This window comes from Coregonus clupeaformis, unplaced genomic scaffold (genome assembly GCF_020615455.1).
Source record: "Coregonus clupeaformis isolate EN_2021a unplaced genomic scaffold, ASM2061545v1 scaf0168, whole genome shotgun sequence".
Lineage (NCBI taxonomy): Eukaryota > Metazoa > Chordata > Actinopteri > Salmoniformes > Salmonidae > Coregonus > Coregonus clupeaformis.
The window spans coordinates 122397-141814 of record NW_025533623.1 but is presented as its reverse complement, the minus strand read 5'-3'; the positions used below and the strand labels follow the sequence as shown (position 1 = coordinate 141814).

General features: G+C 43.9%; 1 protein-coding gene across 1 annotated transcript in view; it reads right to left on the bottom strand.

Annotated features, from left to right (window-relative positions):
• LOC121556290 (synaptotagmin-7) overlaps positions 1–19418 on the bottom strand; it is a 94236-nt gene that overhangs the window by 19394 nt on the left and 55424 nt on the right. The window contains exons 3-6 of the mRNA XM_045213890.1: positions 18165–18250; positions 14529–14663; positions 6320–6673; positions 2630–2755 (exon numbers count right to left, since the gene is read on the bottom strand). Of these exons, the coding sequence (XP_045069825.1) occupies positions 2630–2755; positions 6320–6673; positions 14529–14663; positions 18165–18250 (701 nt within the window). The remainder of the gene's footprint in view (positions 1–2629; positions 2756–6319; positions 6674–14528; positions 14664–18164; positions 18251–19418) is intronic.

Here is a 19418-nt window from a genome sequence, read left to right as displayed (position 1 = left end):
CTAGTTTATGCTTCTCACAAAGCTTTGATTACCTGTTTCTAAGCATCTGAGTGCACACTCCTGTCTCCTGAGAATGAGCCAAGGCATATCGTTCTCTATCCATCTGAATAAAGATTCCCTCTCTGCCTGAGAGTGATAATATTCTGTTGTACTCAGTTCTACAGGGATAAACAAGTCACAGGTCTCATGGATGCAGCAGGACATATTCTCCATTTGAGAGAATGACTGACCTTCCCTTTCTACCAATGACCCCTTTCTCTGTCTATGCAAGGACATCCTATTATAATATACAGTAAGGTCTGTGTATGGACGGAGGGTATATGCTTTGTCTATCAATGTCAGTTTCCTCCCTTTCATCTGAGCCTGTATGTGTATGTATTCATCTCTTTGAACTGTATGTTTCTAGGCATCCAGATTGTGAATGGTTCCATTTCTCTTTGAGTGAATACTTCTATGTCTTTTTGGCAGTGAGTGTATATTTCTCTAGCAACCTGTGAGCGAAGGTCTCTCTCTCTCTCTCTCTCTCTCTCTCTCTCTCTCTCTCTCTCTCTCTCTCTCTCTCTCTCTCTCTCTCTCTCTTCTCTCTCTCTCTCTCTCTCTCTCTCTCTCTCTCTCTCTCTCTCTCTCTCTCTCTCTCTCTCTCTCTCTCTCTCTCTCTCTCTCTCTCTCTCTCTCTCTCTCTCTCTCTCTCTCTCTCTCTCTCTCTCTCTCTCTCTCTCTCTCTCTCTCTCTCTCTCTCTCTCTCCCTCCCTCCCTCCCTCCCTCCCTCACACAGGGATCATCACTTTCCATCATCTTCAGTATGCTGTGCTCCATCATAAGACCAGGGGTGGTCAAGGCAGGGGCACTGGGACCCACACAGGCGTAACTAGAGAGACTGAGAGATGGACAGAGATGATGGTTGAAAGTGGTTATTCATTGTGGAAGGACACTAGACAAGTTGGCCCACGCGACTGTGCCTCGCACCAGATCGCTTTGATTAAAGACTGGTGTTTGACAGGCGTCCGGCCAGGAAGAGGGAGAAGTTGAGCATGCAGGTGTGCCTCCACACCGTGACTGCAATGTAGACATTTCAAGGCTGAACAGGTCATAACCGTGGCATGACTGCGAAATACGATTAGCATGACCACGACAGGAAAAACCCACAGGCTAATACAGCACAATAGTGTTCCTTCAGAACACAATTCTTACGTATTCTGACCGCTGCACAGATTTCCATCTACCATCGTTCATATTTTGTTCCTTTTAGAACTGAGTACAAAGGAAATGTGGAAATTCCAGGATGTATTAAAAATGGTATTGAAATCATAAGATGCAGTACAAAATAGTCTACATCAGAGAGATTCAGTGGAAACTAACTATCCTCTGATAAATGAAAGAGCTGTTCTATTGCTCATCTGGGGCAGAAATGTACTGAACGCTACCACGAAAAAGCACTCACTACTACAACCCCTGACACAGTAGGACTCCCTACCCAATAATAGGTATCTATGTACAGTCCACTACCCATGAGGAATAGGAGGCAAGCAGAGCACTCAAGTCCTGAGAACGTTTTAGGTGATAACACGGCAGCCTATCTAGCTGTTTGCTCACTACAAGAGTTGCTCTGGTTCCTATTTCCCAGCTGGTAGTTGGCTGTTAGCGTGTTTGTCTCTGTCAGCTGTTGGGGAATGCATATGGAGTAGGTGGCAGAAGAGGGGTTAGCATATTTTTAGACAGGCATTTCACACAGGGGGACCACACTCCAGAATAATGAGTCCACCCCCACCATGCTCCCTGCTGAGGAACGGAGACACGCAGATCAAACCCTCTTTGAGCTGGCGAGGAAGAGCGGGAGCCAAACAGGCTAACAAGGGGGAGGCAGGATGAGAGGGAGCATGAAAAGAACAAGGGAGCATGAAAAAGGAAAGATGGAAAAACAGAGGAAACAAAGCCAAAGCTGACTTAAAATGGCAAAAGTAAACACAAACAAATAAGTTGTGGTAAGGCTAGGACCAATGAAGATGGACAGGATGTAGACACATAGTTAACACTTGATGAAAGGACATTCAAGTGTTATTACCTGCTTCCTATTTCAATCAGGCGAGGGAATTGGGGAAGGTTTGATTGGCTGGGATCAGAGACAATATATGGTGAGCAGAAGCTTATTGAATATGTAATACAGCTCATTACTTCCTGCTACCTTCTCAGAGTGACTATATCTAATTATGTTACTACGGTACTAACGCAGGACTCTCACAGCAGGAAGATACTGAAACCAACCAATCAGATGCTTCTGTCAGACATCCAATTACAGCATCCCCATTAGATCGTTATAGGCTCCCTCTCACTGTGGATAATGCCAATCACACAGCAGCTTCAAAACTGGACCACAAGGATCTTCTCTGAACCTCCTAACATCACACATACTGCTGAGAAGTCTACACCAACTATTTTCCTTAAATCTCTCTTATCCCATTTCACAATGGCTTTATCGCTCAACTCTTTCTTTCTTTCTTTCTTTCTTTCTTTCTTTCTTTCTTTCTTTCTTTCTTTCTTTCTTTCTTTCTTTCTTTCTTTCTTTCTTTCTTTGTCTTTCACCCTCTCCTTTCTCTTCCTTTCACTCTTTTGTTCGTAGGCTGGCTGGTACCTTGATTTGTCCGGTGGAGTTGAGTTTTCTTGGCACGCCGGTGCTTCCTGTAGATCTGGGAGGTTGGCGAAATCATCTTGTTCAGCCAGCCCGATTGCTAGAGACAGAACAACCATCTTCCCCTCGCTGCTCCACACAACACACAGAACACAACACACACAACACAACACACACAATGAGTACAGAGACAGAGTAGAGAGGTAGTTGAAAAAACTGTCAAGAGGAGAGAAAGGTCAAGGTGATATTGATTGGTGAAACATTTACATATTATCACTTGGATTGCTACAAAACCTCATCCTTAAAACATTTAATTGAACCCAAGCTGTTGTAGACACAGATTGTTTACTTTCTGTGTGCTTTGAAGCGTAACGTGTTACAGGCTTTAGTCATATTGAAGTATGCTGCAGTCTGAAAGGGGCCAGGCACACAGTGCTCTTAACAAGCAAACATTCACACACTCCTGCTCTTACTCACACACACACACACACACACACACACAAAAACACACAGAGACTCCCTTAGGTTCCCCTAGGGGCTGGGCCCCTCTCCCCCGGTTTGTGTAAAGCTGTGAGGTGAGTCACTGTTTCCCGGGACCCTGTCCTGTCTAACTCTCTCCATCATTCTATTCCTTCCCTCACAGGGCCTTTACATAACACATTCCTGACCCCTGTTCAACAAAACCTCCTCTGACCCTCACTGTTCTCTAATCATCTTCTGTCTTCCTGCACAAGAATATCACAACATATTCTCTTTGGGGGACAAACTCAAGCATAGTGTGTAGTCAATACTAGTAGCTATCAGATGTTTTGCTCCATGTCCAGCTACCTAAATGACACATGGAGTCTGTGCATCATACAGCTATTCATTCTGTTTGTGGCTTTTCCTCCTTCTTCAAGCAGTTTTTCTTTCCCTCCATATTTGACCCAAATATTTTCTTTTTATGTCCTTTCTATTTCTGCCATTCTACAGCATCTCCTATGTTCTCTCTCTCTCTCTCTCTCTCTCTCTTTCTCTCTCTCTCTCTCTCTCTCCCTCTCTCTCTCTCTCTCTCCCTCTCTCTCTATCCCTCTCTCCCTCCCTCTCTCTCTCTCTCTCTCTCTCTCTCTCCCTCTCTCTCTCTCTCTCCCTCTCTCTCTCTCTCTCTCTCTCTCTCTCTCTCGCTCTCTCTCTCTCTCAAAATTGTAAATACATTTAGCAAAAGAACACGACTGCCTGCAAAAAGATTAACGCAACCATACTTATCTCTTGAGTCCAAGCAGACAAAACAGAGATGTTGTCTGTGTTTTAAAAATCCATGTAGATCAATACACTTTACTTGCAGTCACTAAATCATGATGATCTAAATAAAGTACAACTATCCAAGGTGCAGAATTATGGGCAATTGCATTTATCACCAAACAATTTAATTAACATAAAATCAAATATCAGTCCTGATAAAAAGAAAAAAAAATGCACATTGTCTGCAGGATTCATTTATCAGTATCATCACAATCCAATTCCATGTATTCAATACATAGGCTGGTTTGCTCATAGTTTTGTAAACTTTTCATTGGCGCACAGAAACACAATTCACAATAGAAATAAGGAAAGGTGAATACAATGGAGGAACACAACTGAAATGAATTTATAGGCCTACATCCACACCAAAGCAAAGCTCTATAATGGAAAGTCACAGTGTTAGAGATGATGACTTAGGACTAACCCAAAGTTAGGTAGAAGTAACCCAACTTTATTCTCTGCATCTCTCCATATCCGCAATAAAAAAAAAAAAATCATAACAATTAGACAGTCCGCATTGCCTAGATCTTTCCATTGTACGTGGTATGACACTGATAGGATGATTTAGAATTCCGTGCAGTAGTATTTACTGATTGCCCGAAACAGTGAACACAATTGCACACATTTCTCTTCTGATGAAAACAATGTGTTGATATTCTGTGAACAAAACACTTAACAGTGAATGTTGTATTCACTAACATTTATATTTAATGTTTTGCAAAAGGTGGTCTAAGATATGCAAGTCAGGTACTAAGGCAAGAAAATGATCAGAAGTTCTGTAAATGTTTTTGAGCATTTGATAATTGCTGTTCTGCTATTTGTTTCAACCCAGATCCAAAACTTGCTTGTACACGATTGAGAACAACTGTAACACCTACATGAGCCTCATTGATAACACTCAGTATAAAACAAGGCAGCACTTAAATGAGGGGGCTATTAACACCACCAACACCAAGTCACTTAGATTGCACCCCCCATCCTCCGATCCCCCAGAGCCTCGTCCCTCCCAGCCCAGAACGATTCATGTTTACAGGGACTGTGGGCAAGGCCACCTCTCCGTCCATGTTCCACATATCTGCCCTGCCTTTATCGAGCGATGATTTAGTGAGGAGGTCCCTGGTCAGGGGCCTGTGTTAATGGGCCAGAGAGACTCAAGTGGAGGGCAGGGGGGTCGGGGGGGTCCGCAGGCTGCCCTACACAGACTCAGACATCCATCATCGTCCACACACACACACAGGAGAAGGAATCGCTGTGTTTTGTTTCGCAAACAAATGGTTCATCCCCAGCCAATCATTTCAATACCAGATTCATTGGAAAATCGGTGACACCATCAAATGTGTCAAGAGTTTCTGGCCTCCAGATTGCTCCCCCACCTACAGTAGATCTACTGTCTCCAATATGCTATGAGTGGTCTGTGAAGTACTGAAGTTCTGCTGACTGCAGGGCAATAAAAAAAAAAAGTTTTGCTGTTTTGTACAGTGGTTGATAACAAATTATTCTGGGAACCTTAAAGTGTACGGTGAAACGTACATTTAGCGGTACATTTGTCACATTTAGCTTTATCATAGAATATTGTAAACGTTATAGCTAAATCGAATTAGGAAGTGGTAGTTTGCAATCCATATCCACACAGTGAATTGAACTCTCTCTCCACCTCAACAACCCCTCCTCGTCTCCTTGGGTTTAACCTTCATCATATACCCCTTCTCTTTCCATCTTTCACACACTACTCCTCTCTACCTTTATCTCTCTCACTCTCTCTAATAGTGACAGTCCATCGTGGGAGTAATGATGCTGTAGACAGGAGATCAATGCAGTGTGGAGTTTCTACATGCTGCTGCTTAACCCCTGCACCCATGTTAATGCACACAGGCTATAAATGTGATATACACAAGCTCACATGCACTCATACACACACACACACACACACACACACACACACACACACACACACACACACACACACACACACACACAGTAAAGACTTCAGAGTGTAGTGTGCAGCTGCAGCATGCTTATTAGCTCAAATAGTTTGTCCCCTACCCTCGGGTAGACAAGTGTGACCTATGCAAAGATAATACACGTAACTTTAAGTAAACTTAAAAACAGACACTAAAGGGCATACAGACAGAGTAACCAAGAACAATGCATACATTACACAAACTATTAAAGTAATGCCAAAAAACAAGAAGTAAAACTATGTCATTATAGCTACAGTACATGGCTTAGGCTTGGCATTTGGGGAGTAAATCTTACAGTATATGAAACGCTTTAGGACAATTACCTGAGGAGAAGGGGGGAGATTTGATATAATAAGGACAACACAGTGAAAGACAGACAGAAGACAGTGCAGACAGGTTCAGAATAGAACCAAGAGCAGAATCTAGAACATTCCCAGACCAGCAGACTCACAGGAAAGACTTGACGTCCAGTCCTCTGTTGCGGATCTGTCCCATCATGTGGTCCCAGCTGCCTGGGTTGGACCTGGAGCGTCCTCCTCCTGCTCCTCTGTACCGGGAAGCACCTGTCCCCGCCGGACTCCCCCGCACCCCCCGCGGGCCTCCCCGGTGCCCCCCGCCCCCGGGCCCTGTGTGCAGCTGGCCCAGGCTCTGGGAGGTGGCTGGGGGGTCACTGGGACCCGGAGGAGGCTGGTGGGTGAGAGGCTGCTGGAGACTCTGCTGTCGCACCAGGGGACGAGGACGGGCTGCTGCTGAGGATGGAATGTGCTCCAGGGTAGAGGCAGCTGAGAGGGATGGGTCCCCAAAACTGACCAGACAGAGTAGCAAGGGAAGAGAAGGTAACAAGGGTTTTGCAGGGGTTGCACGTGAGAGAAGAGGGAAGGTGAGGGACAAAGGAGAAGGATAGTGGTAACCAGAGAGATTGACAGAAGAGATCCATAATTGGAAAATAGGAGATACAGGGGGAGAGTGGTGGTGTGAGTACAATAGAAGTACCAGAGGGAACAAAAATGAGGACGGGTCCAGAGAGTTCAACAAAGAGAAAGGAGGTATGGAGAGATGAAAAACAAGAAATAGAGCATTGTCAGGTTAAAGCAGTTTAGCAGTAGTCGTACAGTTGTATAAGATGCTTGTATGTGAGTGTCTGACAGTCTGTGGGTAGGCTTGTTTTTGACAGTGCTCAGGCCAACACCAAACAGGAGCTAACAGCCTTCATCTCTATTTTCCTCCATCCTTACCCTTTTCATGTCCCTTTCCTCCCAGATTTACCTTGACCTCTTCCTCCTCCTTTGTATCCATCTTTCCCCTCTGACCCATGATGACTTTACACTAGCCTCCTAGCTACCTCTCACTCTATGCTGCTTCTCGTAGCTCAACTGGTCTTTGTTTGCTCCATTCATCTGACCTGCCTTACCCATCAGTTCAACCCATTAATCTGACCTGCCTTACACATCAGTTCAACCCATTAATCTGACCTGCCTTACCCATCACTTCAACCCATTAATCTGACCTGCCTTACCCATCACTTCAACTCATTAATCTGACCTGCTTTACCCATCACTTCAACCCATTAATCTGACTCCAAACAACCCTCTCCCCTCCCTCAAACCCCTCTGTCTTTCTAATCATTCGTCTGCTTTTACACTATTTTAATAGTGCGTCCCGACTCTCCCCCTTCAATTTCTGCCCTTCATGATTACTGTAAACTCTGGCTAAACAGCCTCTGTCTTAGGCTAGTGCAGCACTGGAGGATTTACAGCCTTTGGCTGTGTTGACTGTGCTCTTCAGTGGGCCCCGGGCCGACTCCACAGCGGTGTAGTAATTCTACTGGAGAGCACCAGAGGCAGGGCCCCGAGAGGACTTTGTGGACCAGATTAATACCAGTCATACTTCAGCATTTTGCCCCCCCCCCACCCCCACTCCCCACATGGCCTTTCAGATAGCTCACATACGGCTCAGGACAATGTGTTGACTGAAGATGGGCTGTGGTTAGTGAGAATGAGTGTTACTGTCATTAAATGAATGGTCAGTGGGTATGGAAGTGTCTTGGCATGGGCTTATGGTATGTGCTTATTGCGGTTACAGCACATTTGATGAGTGTACGGATGTTGCTTTAAACATTCCAGAAAATCTGCAAGTGCCTTCAGATTTGCTTGGATTGTATATAATATAAGACATTAGGTTGGTTTGATTGAAGTTGATCAGTATCATGCTTTCCCACTCTCTCTGTTCACCTGTATCACCACTGCCTAAATCATCCCTCTCACTCATCTAATCCAAAGTATTATCATTGGACCTTTTATACGGGATAAAGAATCTAAAGAATGAGGGAGGGAATAAATAATATGGATGGATGCATTAAGTATGAAAGAGGGCTGAGCTTACAAGCTATCAGTGACAAGAGAAATATAACAATATAAAGAATAAATGTGACCCAGAGATAGAAGTGTATATATGAAAGCAGCAGGTCATAGATAGCAACATCAAATAAAAGTATTTCAATAAAATAATTCCACTCTGCTCCTCCAACAATGATGCACACAGTGCCATGCTGCAGTATGCGCCACATCAGCTGCAGTATGCTCTACATTTTACAGTCCAACAAATATTTTTGTCATAACTGACAGAATGATTCATCAATAAATCTGGATGGAGTACGTGGCATAGGGCCAGCCAGACATCTGGGAGTCCAATTCACGCAGAAATACATTTCTACTGTGTCATAAAGTTGGCTTAGGCTTTTTACAGCTCCTACCCAGATACCGTAGCCAGCTCAACACCTAACCCTTTCACTGTACATTTCTCTACTATTTCAATATCTCTCTTGTCCAAGGTTGAATACATTCAACTGCAAATAGATATTTCATTTGTCTCTCTGTGTGTATAGTAAACGACTTACCTATCCTGTCATTCAAATGGCCAGGCAGGCTATAAGCCCTTCTATCTGCTGCCTGTATCCTCCTCTGCTGACTTAAGAAGGGATTCTCAGATATCTCCTACCCAGAAAGTCAATTAAACTGACTAAAAACCTTGAGTGATTTGTAATGAAAGAGCCTTGAGGAGGGGAGAAAGGCAATGAGGCAGATGTAGAGAGAGGGGAGTGTGAGACATATCTTACAGCAGAAACATAGACACACATGGCTACCTCAAAATAGAAACCAATTACAGACCAGAAATGGGGAGAAAGTTAGATATGATAGGGGGAGAGGGGAGGTAAAGAGTAGAGGAGTGAAGAAAGCAGGTAAAGAGGGAATTGGATTTTGACTGAAAGTGTTAAAATGGTTATACACTCTTAGAAAAAAGGGTTATTTGGCTGTCTCCATAGGATAACCCAATTGGTTCCAAGTAGAACCCTTTTTGGTTCCAGGTAGAACCCTTTTGAGTTCCATGTAGAACCCTCTGTGGAAGGGTTCTATATGGAACCCAAAAGGGTTCTACCTGGAACCAAAAGGGTTCTTTAAAGGGTTCTCCTATGGGGACAGCCGAAAGAACGTTTTAGGTTCTAGATAGCACCTTTTTTTCTAAGAGTATACATGAGGAAAGGGAAATGCACAACTAACATTTGGTTTCAGGCGTCTTAAGAACGGTCCTGCTATAATATTCCATATCAAAAAGTAGATATTTGATTAACTGTTTTGTGGTCCAATACAGCGATGAAGCAGTAGCAGACGTTGCGTAACTTTTGGTATTTGTTTGTGAGAGAGGATGTTCTCTTTAGTCAACAGAGCCTTACCATGACAACAGATTCCCATGCATCAGAAAATGTCAGTACATGCACTCACATTTTCAGCTCATTATTGTCTTCAATAGTTTCTTCCCTCTTTCCATCTTTCCATCCATTCTTCCTCCCATAAATCTCTGCACTACCGAATGCAGCATATATCACATATAACCCTTGCTGCTTCTGATTGCAGTCCCCCAAACCATCTATACCATGCCCCTGTGGTGCTCAGCATTACCCCCCATGTGTGCCCTCATGCCCAGCCAACCCGTGTCACTCATGTCACTCACTTTCTGGGCCTCAGGCCTCCGGCTTGCATGTGGCTCTGGACCGTCTGCCAGCGCCCAGCCTTGCTGCCAGGGCCCAGCCCCGTCACTATGCTTCTCACGCTGTCACTGCGACTGGGACCTGCCCCACTCCCACACCCAGCCCCGCCCCCATCCCCCTTCTCCACCCCACTGAGAGACAGGGGGCACCAGATAGACAGACAGACACAGACATAAAGGAGAGAGAAAGACAGAGACAGACGGAGGAGAGAGAGACAGAGAGGGAGACAGAGAAAAAGAGAGAGAGAGGTGGATAGTAACAGTAGAATCAGTGAGGTTGAACAACCCAGAAGGTGAACCACACAGCAGAATAGCATTAGGATGGGGGTAGTGTTATCAATCCAGCTACAGGTTTCCAGTACAGAGGAGTAGCAGCCAGCCACGAGGATCCAGCAAGTCAGTGGGCTGTGCTGCTGCTGGGTTAGCAGGAGGGAGATGGGCTGAGATTCACTGTGTATATCTGTCTGTCTGTCTGAACCAGATGGGAAGACTGACAGAGTGGTGTGTGTTTGGGTGCAGTAGGACTGAGACAGACAGATGCTGGCTGTGTTTTGAGTACCTGTCAGTTAGACTGACTGGCCATTCTGCAGCTTTACTTTATACTGCACATCAAATATACATGACCAAATGGATTATTCTATCAAGGACTTCATGGTGTTTGCAATAAAACTGAGCGAGTCATGATAATTGAATTATGTAGGCTATCTATGGCCTCTTTACATTTTAAAAGAAACAGTTGATCTACTTTGTTATCATGTACAGTAGGAACTACAACGTTAAATGAAACAGATAGGCTTGATCGAAAGGTTATGGTGTGTGTAATGACATTGTTGGAGCGAGTGGCTTGAAAGCCTATAGTAAGACATTGTAGTGTATAGCAGTTAATCAGCACAGTGAATCTGTTGAGTACACACTTCATTCCTCTCCCGCGTAACCCAGAGCAGCACAAGCAGCCGTAACCTAGACAACGTCACAGAGACAACAGCAGACAGACCAGACACAGTTTCACTACAGGGTCACTACACAGACACAGTCAGAGAGCACAGCTGCTGGTCGAGAGGGACAACACTTTAGACAGAGGCCCAGCCTGCAACAGTTATGCATTGAGCATGGGGTAGAAATAGGGGTAGGGATGGAGTTGACCATTTAGGGAGATTTAAGGTAAGTCATATTTAGCTTATGGACAGAGCTTCCCATCCCTTGCTCAAGACCTCGTCACATGACGGTGAAAAGGGCAAACATTTGACTGGATCTCAAAAAGGGATCAATGGATCCTAGCAGGTTCACTGTTTCACAGCCCATGAACTCTAAAGACAATACACCCATTGAGAAAAAACCCCCTCTTTATCTCTTCTCTAGTACGCTTTAAAATGAAGAAAAAACCAGACTTTCTCTACTTAAACAATATATTTCAGTGCAGGAAAAACATCAATGACATTAGAGCCTTTAGTGATCCATGTACTGTACTGTACAGCTATAGAGGAACTGGTGTGTCCAGAGGGCTCAGGTGGTCAGACTAAGGAGAGCTATAAGGAGAGGCAGCCTTATAGCACCTGGTGGTGGAGGTGGTGGTGGTGACAAAACCACTAGGCACAACCAGAGTGAGGAGAGGTGAGAGGGAACAACACAGGACTCCTATAGAATGTGCCTAAAAAACGAGAACAGCAAAAACTAGGAGCAAAAGCCAAAAACAACGGTCAACCCTCGATGACAGAGCTGAGGTGACGGTTTAAACCAAAGGGAATGGGTTTACAGTTAGGTTAATACCCTTAAGATTAGGGGTTGGTTGGTTAGTTGGTTGGTTGCGGTGGAAAGGAGGATATTGGGCTGTGTAAGTGGGATCTATAAAGGGTTTCTGCTCAGATGGTCTGAGGGTTGTCCGTCTCCATGGTAGCACTCCATGGGCTGGAGGTGAAGGGTAAGAGGTTAGGGGTTAGTGAGGCTGGCAGGGCTGTAGGGAAGAGGAGGCTTTTCAAATGTTGGTTGGTTGGTTGGTATATAGGTAAATGTGGAGTGTTGATTCAGTATGTTAAGTTTCTGTATGTCTATATTGTGTGTTTGTTTGTATGTATTTTAAAGATTAATGTCACATATTCATGTGTCCAGATGGGAAAGGCTAGTATAATGAATAGTGTGTTTGTAGTTGGTGGGCAGCTTCAGACATGATCTGCATCTATTAGTGTCTCCATCCAATTCATATTTGATCTGTCCTGGTAACACCACTAGACAACCCCTTTCTTGATTCAATCTAGGGCTGCCTCCCAAATGGCCCCCTATTCCCTATGTAGTGCACTACTTTTGACCAGAGGGAATAGGGTACCATTTATGACTCACCCGAGATGAAGATCAGAGGGCTGGAGGGAGACAAGGCTGACCTCACGTCTGGCCATCGCTATACTAATGTCAGTCACCTCTAAGGTGAGGCAAGTAGAAACATCCTAGTGGCAGCCCTGTACGACTCAATCTAATTCTGCATGGCCAACAGTGCATACTAAATAGCTTTACCTTTCAGACCCTGTTGGCTGCAGGAAAAGGAATTACTAATGCCAATCAACGGAACTCTCCCAGGACAGAAGATATGTAAGATGTGCATGTTACTTGGATAACATCACTTAATAATGCTGTTTGGCACCCTTAGGCTATTGCATTTGACCTTTACCGGGACATATGCATTAGGTTATGCCTTGGGTTCAGAGCTACTGTTTTGCAAATTAGCTACTTGTATACAATATAAAGCTCATACTTTGTGCATCATGTAGCTCTTACAATGAGGGAAAAAAGTATTTGATCCCCTGCTGATTTTGTACGTTTGCCCACTGACAAAGAAATGATCACTCTATAATTTTAATGGTAGGTTTATTTGAACAGTGAGAGACAGAATAACAACAAAAAAAATCCAGAAAAACGCATGTCAAAACTGGTATAAATTGATTTGCATTTTAATGAGGGAAATTAGTATTTGACCCTCTCAATCAGAAAGATTTATGGCTCCCAGGTGTCTTTTATACAGGTAACGAGCTGAGATTAGGAGCACACTCTTAAAGGGAGTGCTCCTAATCTCAGTTTGTTACCTGTATAAAAGACACCTGTCCACAGAAGCAATCAATCAATCAGATTCCAAACTCTCCACCATGGCCAAGACCAAAGAGCTCTCCAAGGATGTCAGGGACAAGATTGTAGACCTACACAAGGCTGGACTGGGCTACAAGACCATCGCCAAGCAGCTTGGTGAGAAGGTGACAACAGTTGGTGCCATTATTCGCAAATGGAAGAAACACAAAATACCTGTCAATCTCCCTCGGCCTGGGGCTCCATGCAAGCTCTCACCTCGTGGAGTTGCAATGATCATGAGAAGGGTGAGGAATCAGCCCATACCTACACGGGAGGATCTTGTCAATGATCTCAAGGCAGCTGGGACCATAGTCACCAAGAAAACAATTGGTAACACACTACGCCGTGAAGGACTGAAATCCTGCAGCGCCCGTAAGGTCCCCCTGCTCAAGAAAGCACATATACATGCCTGTCTGAAGTTTGCCAATGAACATCTGAATGATTCAGAGGAGAACTGGGAGAAAGTGTTGTGGTCAGATGATACCAAAATCAAGCTCTTTGGCATCAACTCAACTCGCTGTGTTTGGAGGAGGAGGAATGCTGCCTATGACCCCAAGAGCACCATCCCCACCATCAAACATGGAGGTGGAAACATTATGCTTTGGGGGTGTTTTTCTGCTAAGGGGACAGGACAACTTCACCGCATCAAAGGGACGATGAACGGGGCCATGGACCGTCAAATCTTGGGTGAGAACCTCCTTCCCTCAGCCAGGGCATTTAAAATGGGTTGTGGATGGGCCAAGGCAACAAAGGAGTGGCTCAAGAAGAAGCACATTAAGGTCCTGGAGTGGCCTAGCCAGTCTCCAGACCTTAATCCCATAGAAAATCTGTGGAGGGAGCTGAAGGTTCGAGTTGCCAAACGTCAGCCTCGAAACCTTAATGACTTGGAGAAGATCTGCAAAGAGGAGTGGGACTTAATCCCTCCTGAGATGTGTGCAAACCTGGTGGCCAACTACAAGAAACGTCTGACCTCTGTGATTGCCAACAAGGGTTTTGCCACCAAGTACTAAGTCATGTTTTGCAGAGGGGTCAAATACTTCTTTCCCTCATTAAAATGCAAATCAATTTATACCATTTTTGACATGCGTTTTTCTGGATTTTTGTTGTTGTTATTCTGTCTCTCACTGTTCAAATAAACCTACCATTAAAATTATAGACTGATCATTTCTTTGTCAGTGGGCAAACGTACAAAATCAGCAGGGGATCAAATACTTTTTTCCCTCACTGTACGTGTATGTCTGGCAGAGAGAAATGCATGCAAGTGGACTAGAGTGGCATGTTAGTGTTCCTATGTAGATAATGTACTGTGTCTTTGGATGCATATTTTGTGTGCAATGTTTGTCTGTTTCTAGAATGTAGTGTTGTTCTATTGAGTCAGTCTGAGGGGGTTGTGGAGGGTTGGGGGTCCGGGGTCACAGAACTCAATGTGAGAGGCTTGGCTCCCCCGCTTCGTTACAGCCCTGCACAGAGAGAGGGGTCCCTTACCAGCCGCGACCGAGACTCACTTGGGCGTGAGGCGAGGGTCTCCATACGGGGCATAGGGGGACATGTTTAAGAGGAACTCCTTGGGCGGGTAGGAGCTCCATCTCTGCTGCACGTTGCTGCTGTCATTGTTATTCCAAAAGTCCCTGTCTAGATCACTGCGGCCAGAGAGAGAGACAGGTAAGAACAGCACAGCCAATCACAATGGAGCCGGAGTTTCAGGGATAGAAAGAGAGATAGGTCAGAGGTCAGAGCAGCAGAGCCAATCACAGTGGAGCGAAGTGAATGATGTTTCTTGGAGATAGAAAGGACAGGGAAATGGCCTTAGATTAATAGGTGAATGAGAAAAATGTCAATACAGGCGATAGAGATACACCTCCAATATTTGTAGAAAATAATTGGAAAATGCATTAGGGATAGGGGTCCTGCACAGGGCCGGACTACCACATTTGGGGCCCTGGGGCACCGACCTCCGGGGGCCCCACATTTCTGAAATCAGCGAATTTACTGCATTTCAACACATTCTGCCATGGTGCAGAGAGAAAACATTTACTTTCTCCCACAGGACCACTATGCCCACCCCTCCCACCACAGGACAGTTGCACCCACCCACCCACAGGTACCGGGAGCACCCTGAGGGCATAGAGAGCATTTCGGGGTTGGATGTATTTTCATTTGGAATAATCTGGGGTAAGATAAGATCTGTGGACAAAATTAAAATTGATATTCTGATAATTAGGATTTCTAGAAGAGAGAATTACAGACCATACAGTTTCCCAGTTAATTTCAGTGATTTAATGTAAGAGGTCTCTCTTCTATAGTAGGTCAATTTGCAGGGGCTTCTGAGATGCTTTGAAGAAATGCAAGTATAGATCAGAAAATAGTCCCCGTGGTTTAGGCCGGTTCTCAATTTTTTTGCAGAGGGGGTGAGTTGGTAGTGTTTCGCCCCAGGGAACACCATATGCTCGCATGGCAGAGGGAAGTTGTAAATAAAAGAAGGATTTGCCCGGTAAATTAAAAGTTGTTTGTAATTTCTGATAGCAGGTCTGCAAAGCATGGCTCGATGGTCGGCGAGGACCATGGGTAATAAATCTATATCAAGAACTTTGTTGAACAGGTCCTTTGAAGTGAATATAAAGTCAATTTGAGAGAAGGATTTGTGTCGACGAGAGAAAAAGGTGAAATTCCAGAGGTGGGACTCATAATTCGCCATTAATCGTCAACTGCCGCCTCATTTGCCCATTTCCGCAGTGCCACAGAGGTAAGATGCTGGTCTCTCTCCTCTGTCTGCCCAGATCTGTCTAGCCTGTACTCCCAAACTGCATTAAAATCGCCGCCAATAATTAGTCTGAAGTCAGCTAAATCTAGTGTCAGGGTACAGAATTGGTCATAAAATGAGCTATCGTAAGTGTTCGGTGCATACACCAACAGAACAGCAATTTTACTTCAGTTTAATAAAAGTAATCAGTTTAATAAAAGTCAGTTTAATAAAAGTGATTCTACCTTCCCCGAGGGATCCTCCACCTAAGTTAGTGTATTGGAAGTTGCGTCTGGCAACAATTAGTACCCCTTTACTTTTTGTAGTAAAACATGATGAAGCAATGACATGATAATATTTGTTGGAAAATCGAGATACATCCATTTCTAACAGATGAGATTCCTGGATCATTGCAAAATCAACCCTCTTTCTACGCAAGATGTCCAGGTAACTAGTACGTTTGCGCGACGTGTTCAGACCCTCTGCATTCAAGGAAAAAAATATTATATAAATCATGAGTATCAAATCATTTTTTTGTTGCTAATTTCCTACAATTGTACACTTTTTGCTATGGGGCAGAGAAAAGAACATGCTGTTTTATAGCTCATCTCATGCTTTTGTTCACATTTTGCCATGAGGCTGAGTGAAGGTTTAGCAGTTTTTCAAACTAATTTCCTGCTATTCTATACATTTTGCCATGAGGCTGAGAGAAAATGTTGCAGTTTTAAAGCTAATTTCCTGCAACTCTACACATTTTGTTATTATATGCTATCTTCCCCACCCCCGGGGGGCCCGGGGCACGTGCCCTGCGTGCCCGTTCGGTAATCCGGCCCTGGTCCTGCATTTATAAAAGTAATTCCATTATAATATTCGTAATACAGTTTCAGAGCAAAACATTTATGTCTTGGAAAAGCAAGTAGAAAAACAAGTGTATTAAGGAAGGTAAAAAGTATATCGGTTTAAAGGGGATGGGGTTTGGGAAAAGCATATTGTCTATACTTTGAGCTGATACAGCATCCAGACTCATGGACAAATGAATAGATTATACCTCTCTCTGTACAAGGGATTAGAAAACAGTGAAAGAGTTAAACATGTATTCAACGTCATTCACAGAGTAATATATAGTATGTTATAAGTCAAAGTGAAACAGCAAAGGTTGGTTACAAAGATAAAACATACTTTTGAAAAAGGGAGAGAGACAGAAAGAGAGAAGAGAGAAATAAAACAAAGAGGAGAGTGATAAAAGGGAGAATGGGAGAACAGGTGGAATGGTGACAGAGGAGGGAGAGGACTGCTGGGTTAGCTTTAGACAGAGTCCACCGTCAGTCAGGCCTTGGGCTGCGCAGCTGCAACCATGAAGGAGGAATGTTAACAACAAACAGTCATACAGTAGAATATATCATCAAAACATTGCTGCAGGTATATACAATTTTTTTATTGGGATTGGGCTATAGTTATAAATGTACTATGATACGCTCAATATTAGGTATAGTGCTCAATTAAGTGATTCTGACAATTGTACTTTACAAGGCATTGAGATAAAGGATACATTAGTGCAATCCAAGTAGATCAATGGTTTTAGGTTTACACTCTAGATGTAATGCACATTTCAACTGAAACTCAGCCAAGGTAATCACATTCAGGCTGTAAAATGAAGTAACACTGCAGTTGGACTGTAGACTAGTGGCTTATCAGTAAGTTATTATTACAGTTCCATTGAGTGTTCAGGGACACATCGTGTAGTGCCTAATCTTACTGGAGTTTAACATGCTCTTTATCTGAAGCCTGTCAAATTAAGTATGCTATAATTTATGCCTCTTGTTTTCACAGGAAGGACTGTGATGAGTTGTCAAGATGCTCTTATTTAACAACCACAACTGCTCTTTCCCTTGTTAAATATGTTCTTTCCTCTCCATATCTCAGCGGGTTTCAGTGTTTTTGCCTTTTATTTGAGCACACCCAGGTCTTTGCCTCTCGTCCTACAGCTGTGCAGTAGTGAATCCCTCATAGCTCAGCCAGGCTCTTCCAGCCCAGTGAGTCATCATTCATTTACACACACAAACACAGGCAAGCCCATTAACTCCCAAAGATTGTGTTTTAAAGTGTTCAGACTCAAGTGGGTATTACAAAAATGTATTCTGTCTTCCCTGTTTCAATAAACAGGTCTGATGTGAATAAAGAACGGTGTGAAACAACAGATTACATGAGGAGATGGATCTCCGCTTGAAACATTGTAGCCATTCTACTGGGGCTTTAGCAGACACCAGACACTACCTATATCTACCTGTGATATGTTGCATAAAGTGTCCCCTATGTGACAATTAAGTATTACTTGATGAATTCCCTCCTGGTGACAAGATACAGTAGACCTGAGCTCACACCCCCCCCATCCAATACCTACTTGATGGCTTTGTTTTCCCCTCGGCCACGAATCTGAACTGAATCTGGGGTGCTGGCTGCCTCCACCCCAGGCTTGTTCCTCTTCCCCTGGAGAGAGCGAGAGAGAGAGATAGAGATAGATAGAGAGATAGATAGAGAGATAGAGAGAGAGAGAGAGAGAGAGAGAGAGAGAGAGAGAGAGAGAGAGAGAGAGAGAGAGAGAGAGAGAGAGAGAGAGAGAGAGAGAGAGAGAGAGAGAGAGAGAGAGAGAGAGAGAAAATTTCCTTCTTGTCCATTGCCTTGTGTCGCTCTGTGCGATGTCTTGATTGCTGTTTACATCTGAAAACACTTTACCAGTGGAGCCTTCATTACAGAGCCTTTAGAATGCCATCAGGTGTCAAGAATATGCTAAATGATTCCAGGCAGAGACAGAAGAGCAACACTTTGGATGCGAGCCAGCACATACAGCAGCAACGTGCATGCCCCGCCCACCTGAGGATCTGTCTTTTTCAGCCATTTCCTGTCTTTGAGGGGTGCAAAATCCACTTGTCACTTAAATTTCGCTGGATTGATTGCTTTCATTTTACTCCTGCGACTCTTTCATACTCTTCCTTGTGCCTGTCGTTTTTTCCCGTTAACGTTATGACCGCGGAAATGTTTGTAATGACCTGTCAAACACACCATAGTAATGGCTGAAATGGGCTCAATAGAATACATAGTCTTTCCGTTTTATCTATAAGAACGCTAAAGCTTCATCTGGGATTTAACACATCATCTCAACACTTACAACACAAGAAAGAGAAGAAAGATACCTTTATTTTGATGTGTGTACATTTTTTGTGGAATGGAAAAAAGTTATAATTTAATACAGTTGAAATGTTTACAAATTAAATAAAAGGAACTTCTGAATATGAACACTGACTATTGTGATATTATTTTGTATTTGTATTTGTATTTATTATGGATCCCCATTAGCTGGGGTCCAGCAAAATTAAGGCAGTTATACATTTTAAAAACATTAGAATACATTCATACCAGATTTCACAACATATTAAGTGTGTGCCCTCAGGCCTCTACTCCACCCAGAGCATGCGCAGACCAGCTGGCTGGTGTGTTTACGGACATATTCAATCTCTCCCTTTCCCAGTCTGCTGTCCCCATATGATTCAAGATGGCTACCATTGTTCCTGTACCCAAGAAAGCAAAGGTAACTGAACTAAATGACTATCGCTCCGTAGCACTCACCTCTGTCATCATGAAGTGCTTTGAGAGACAA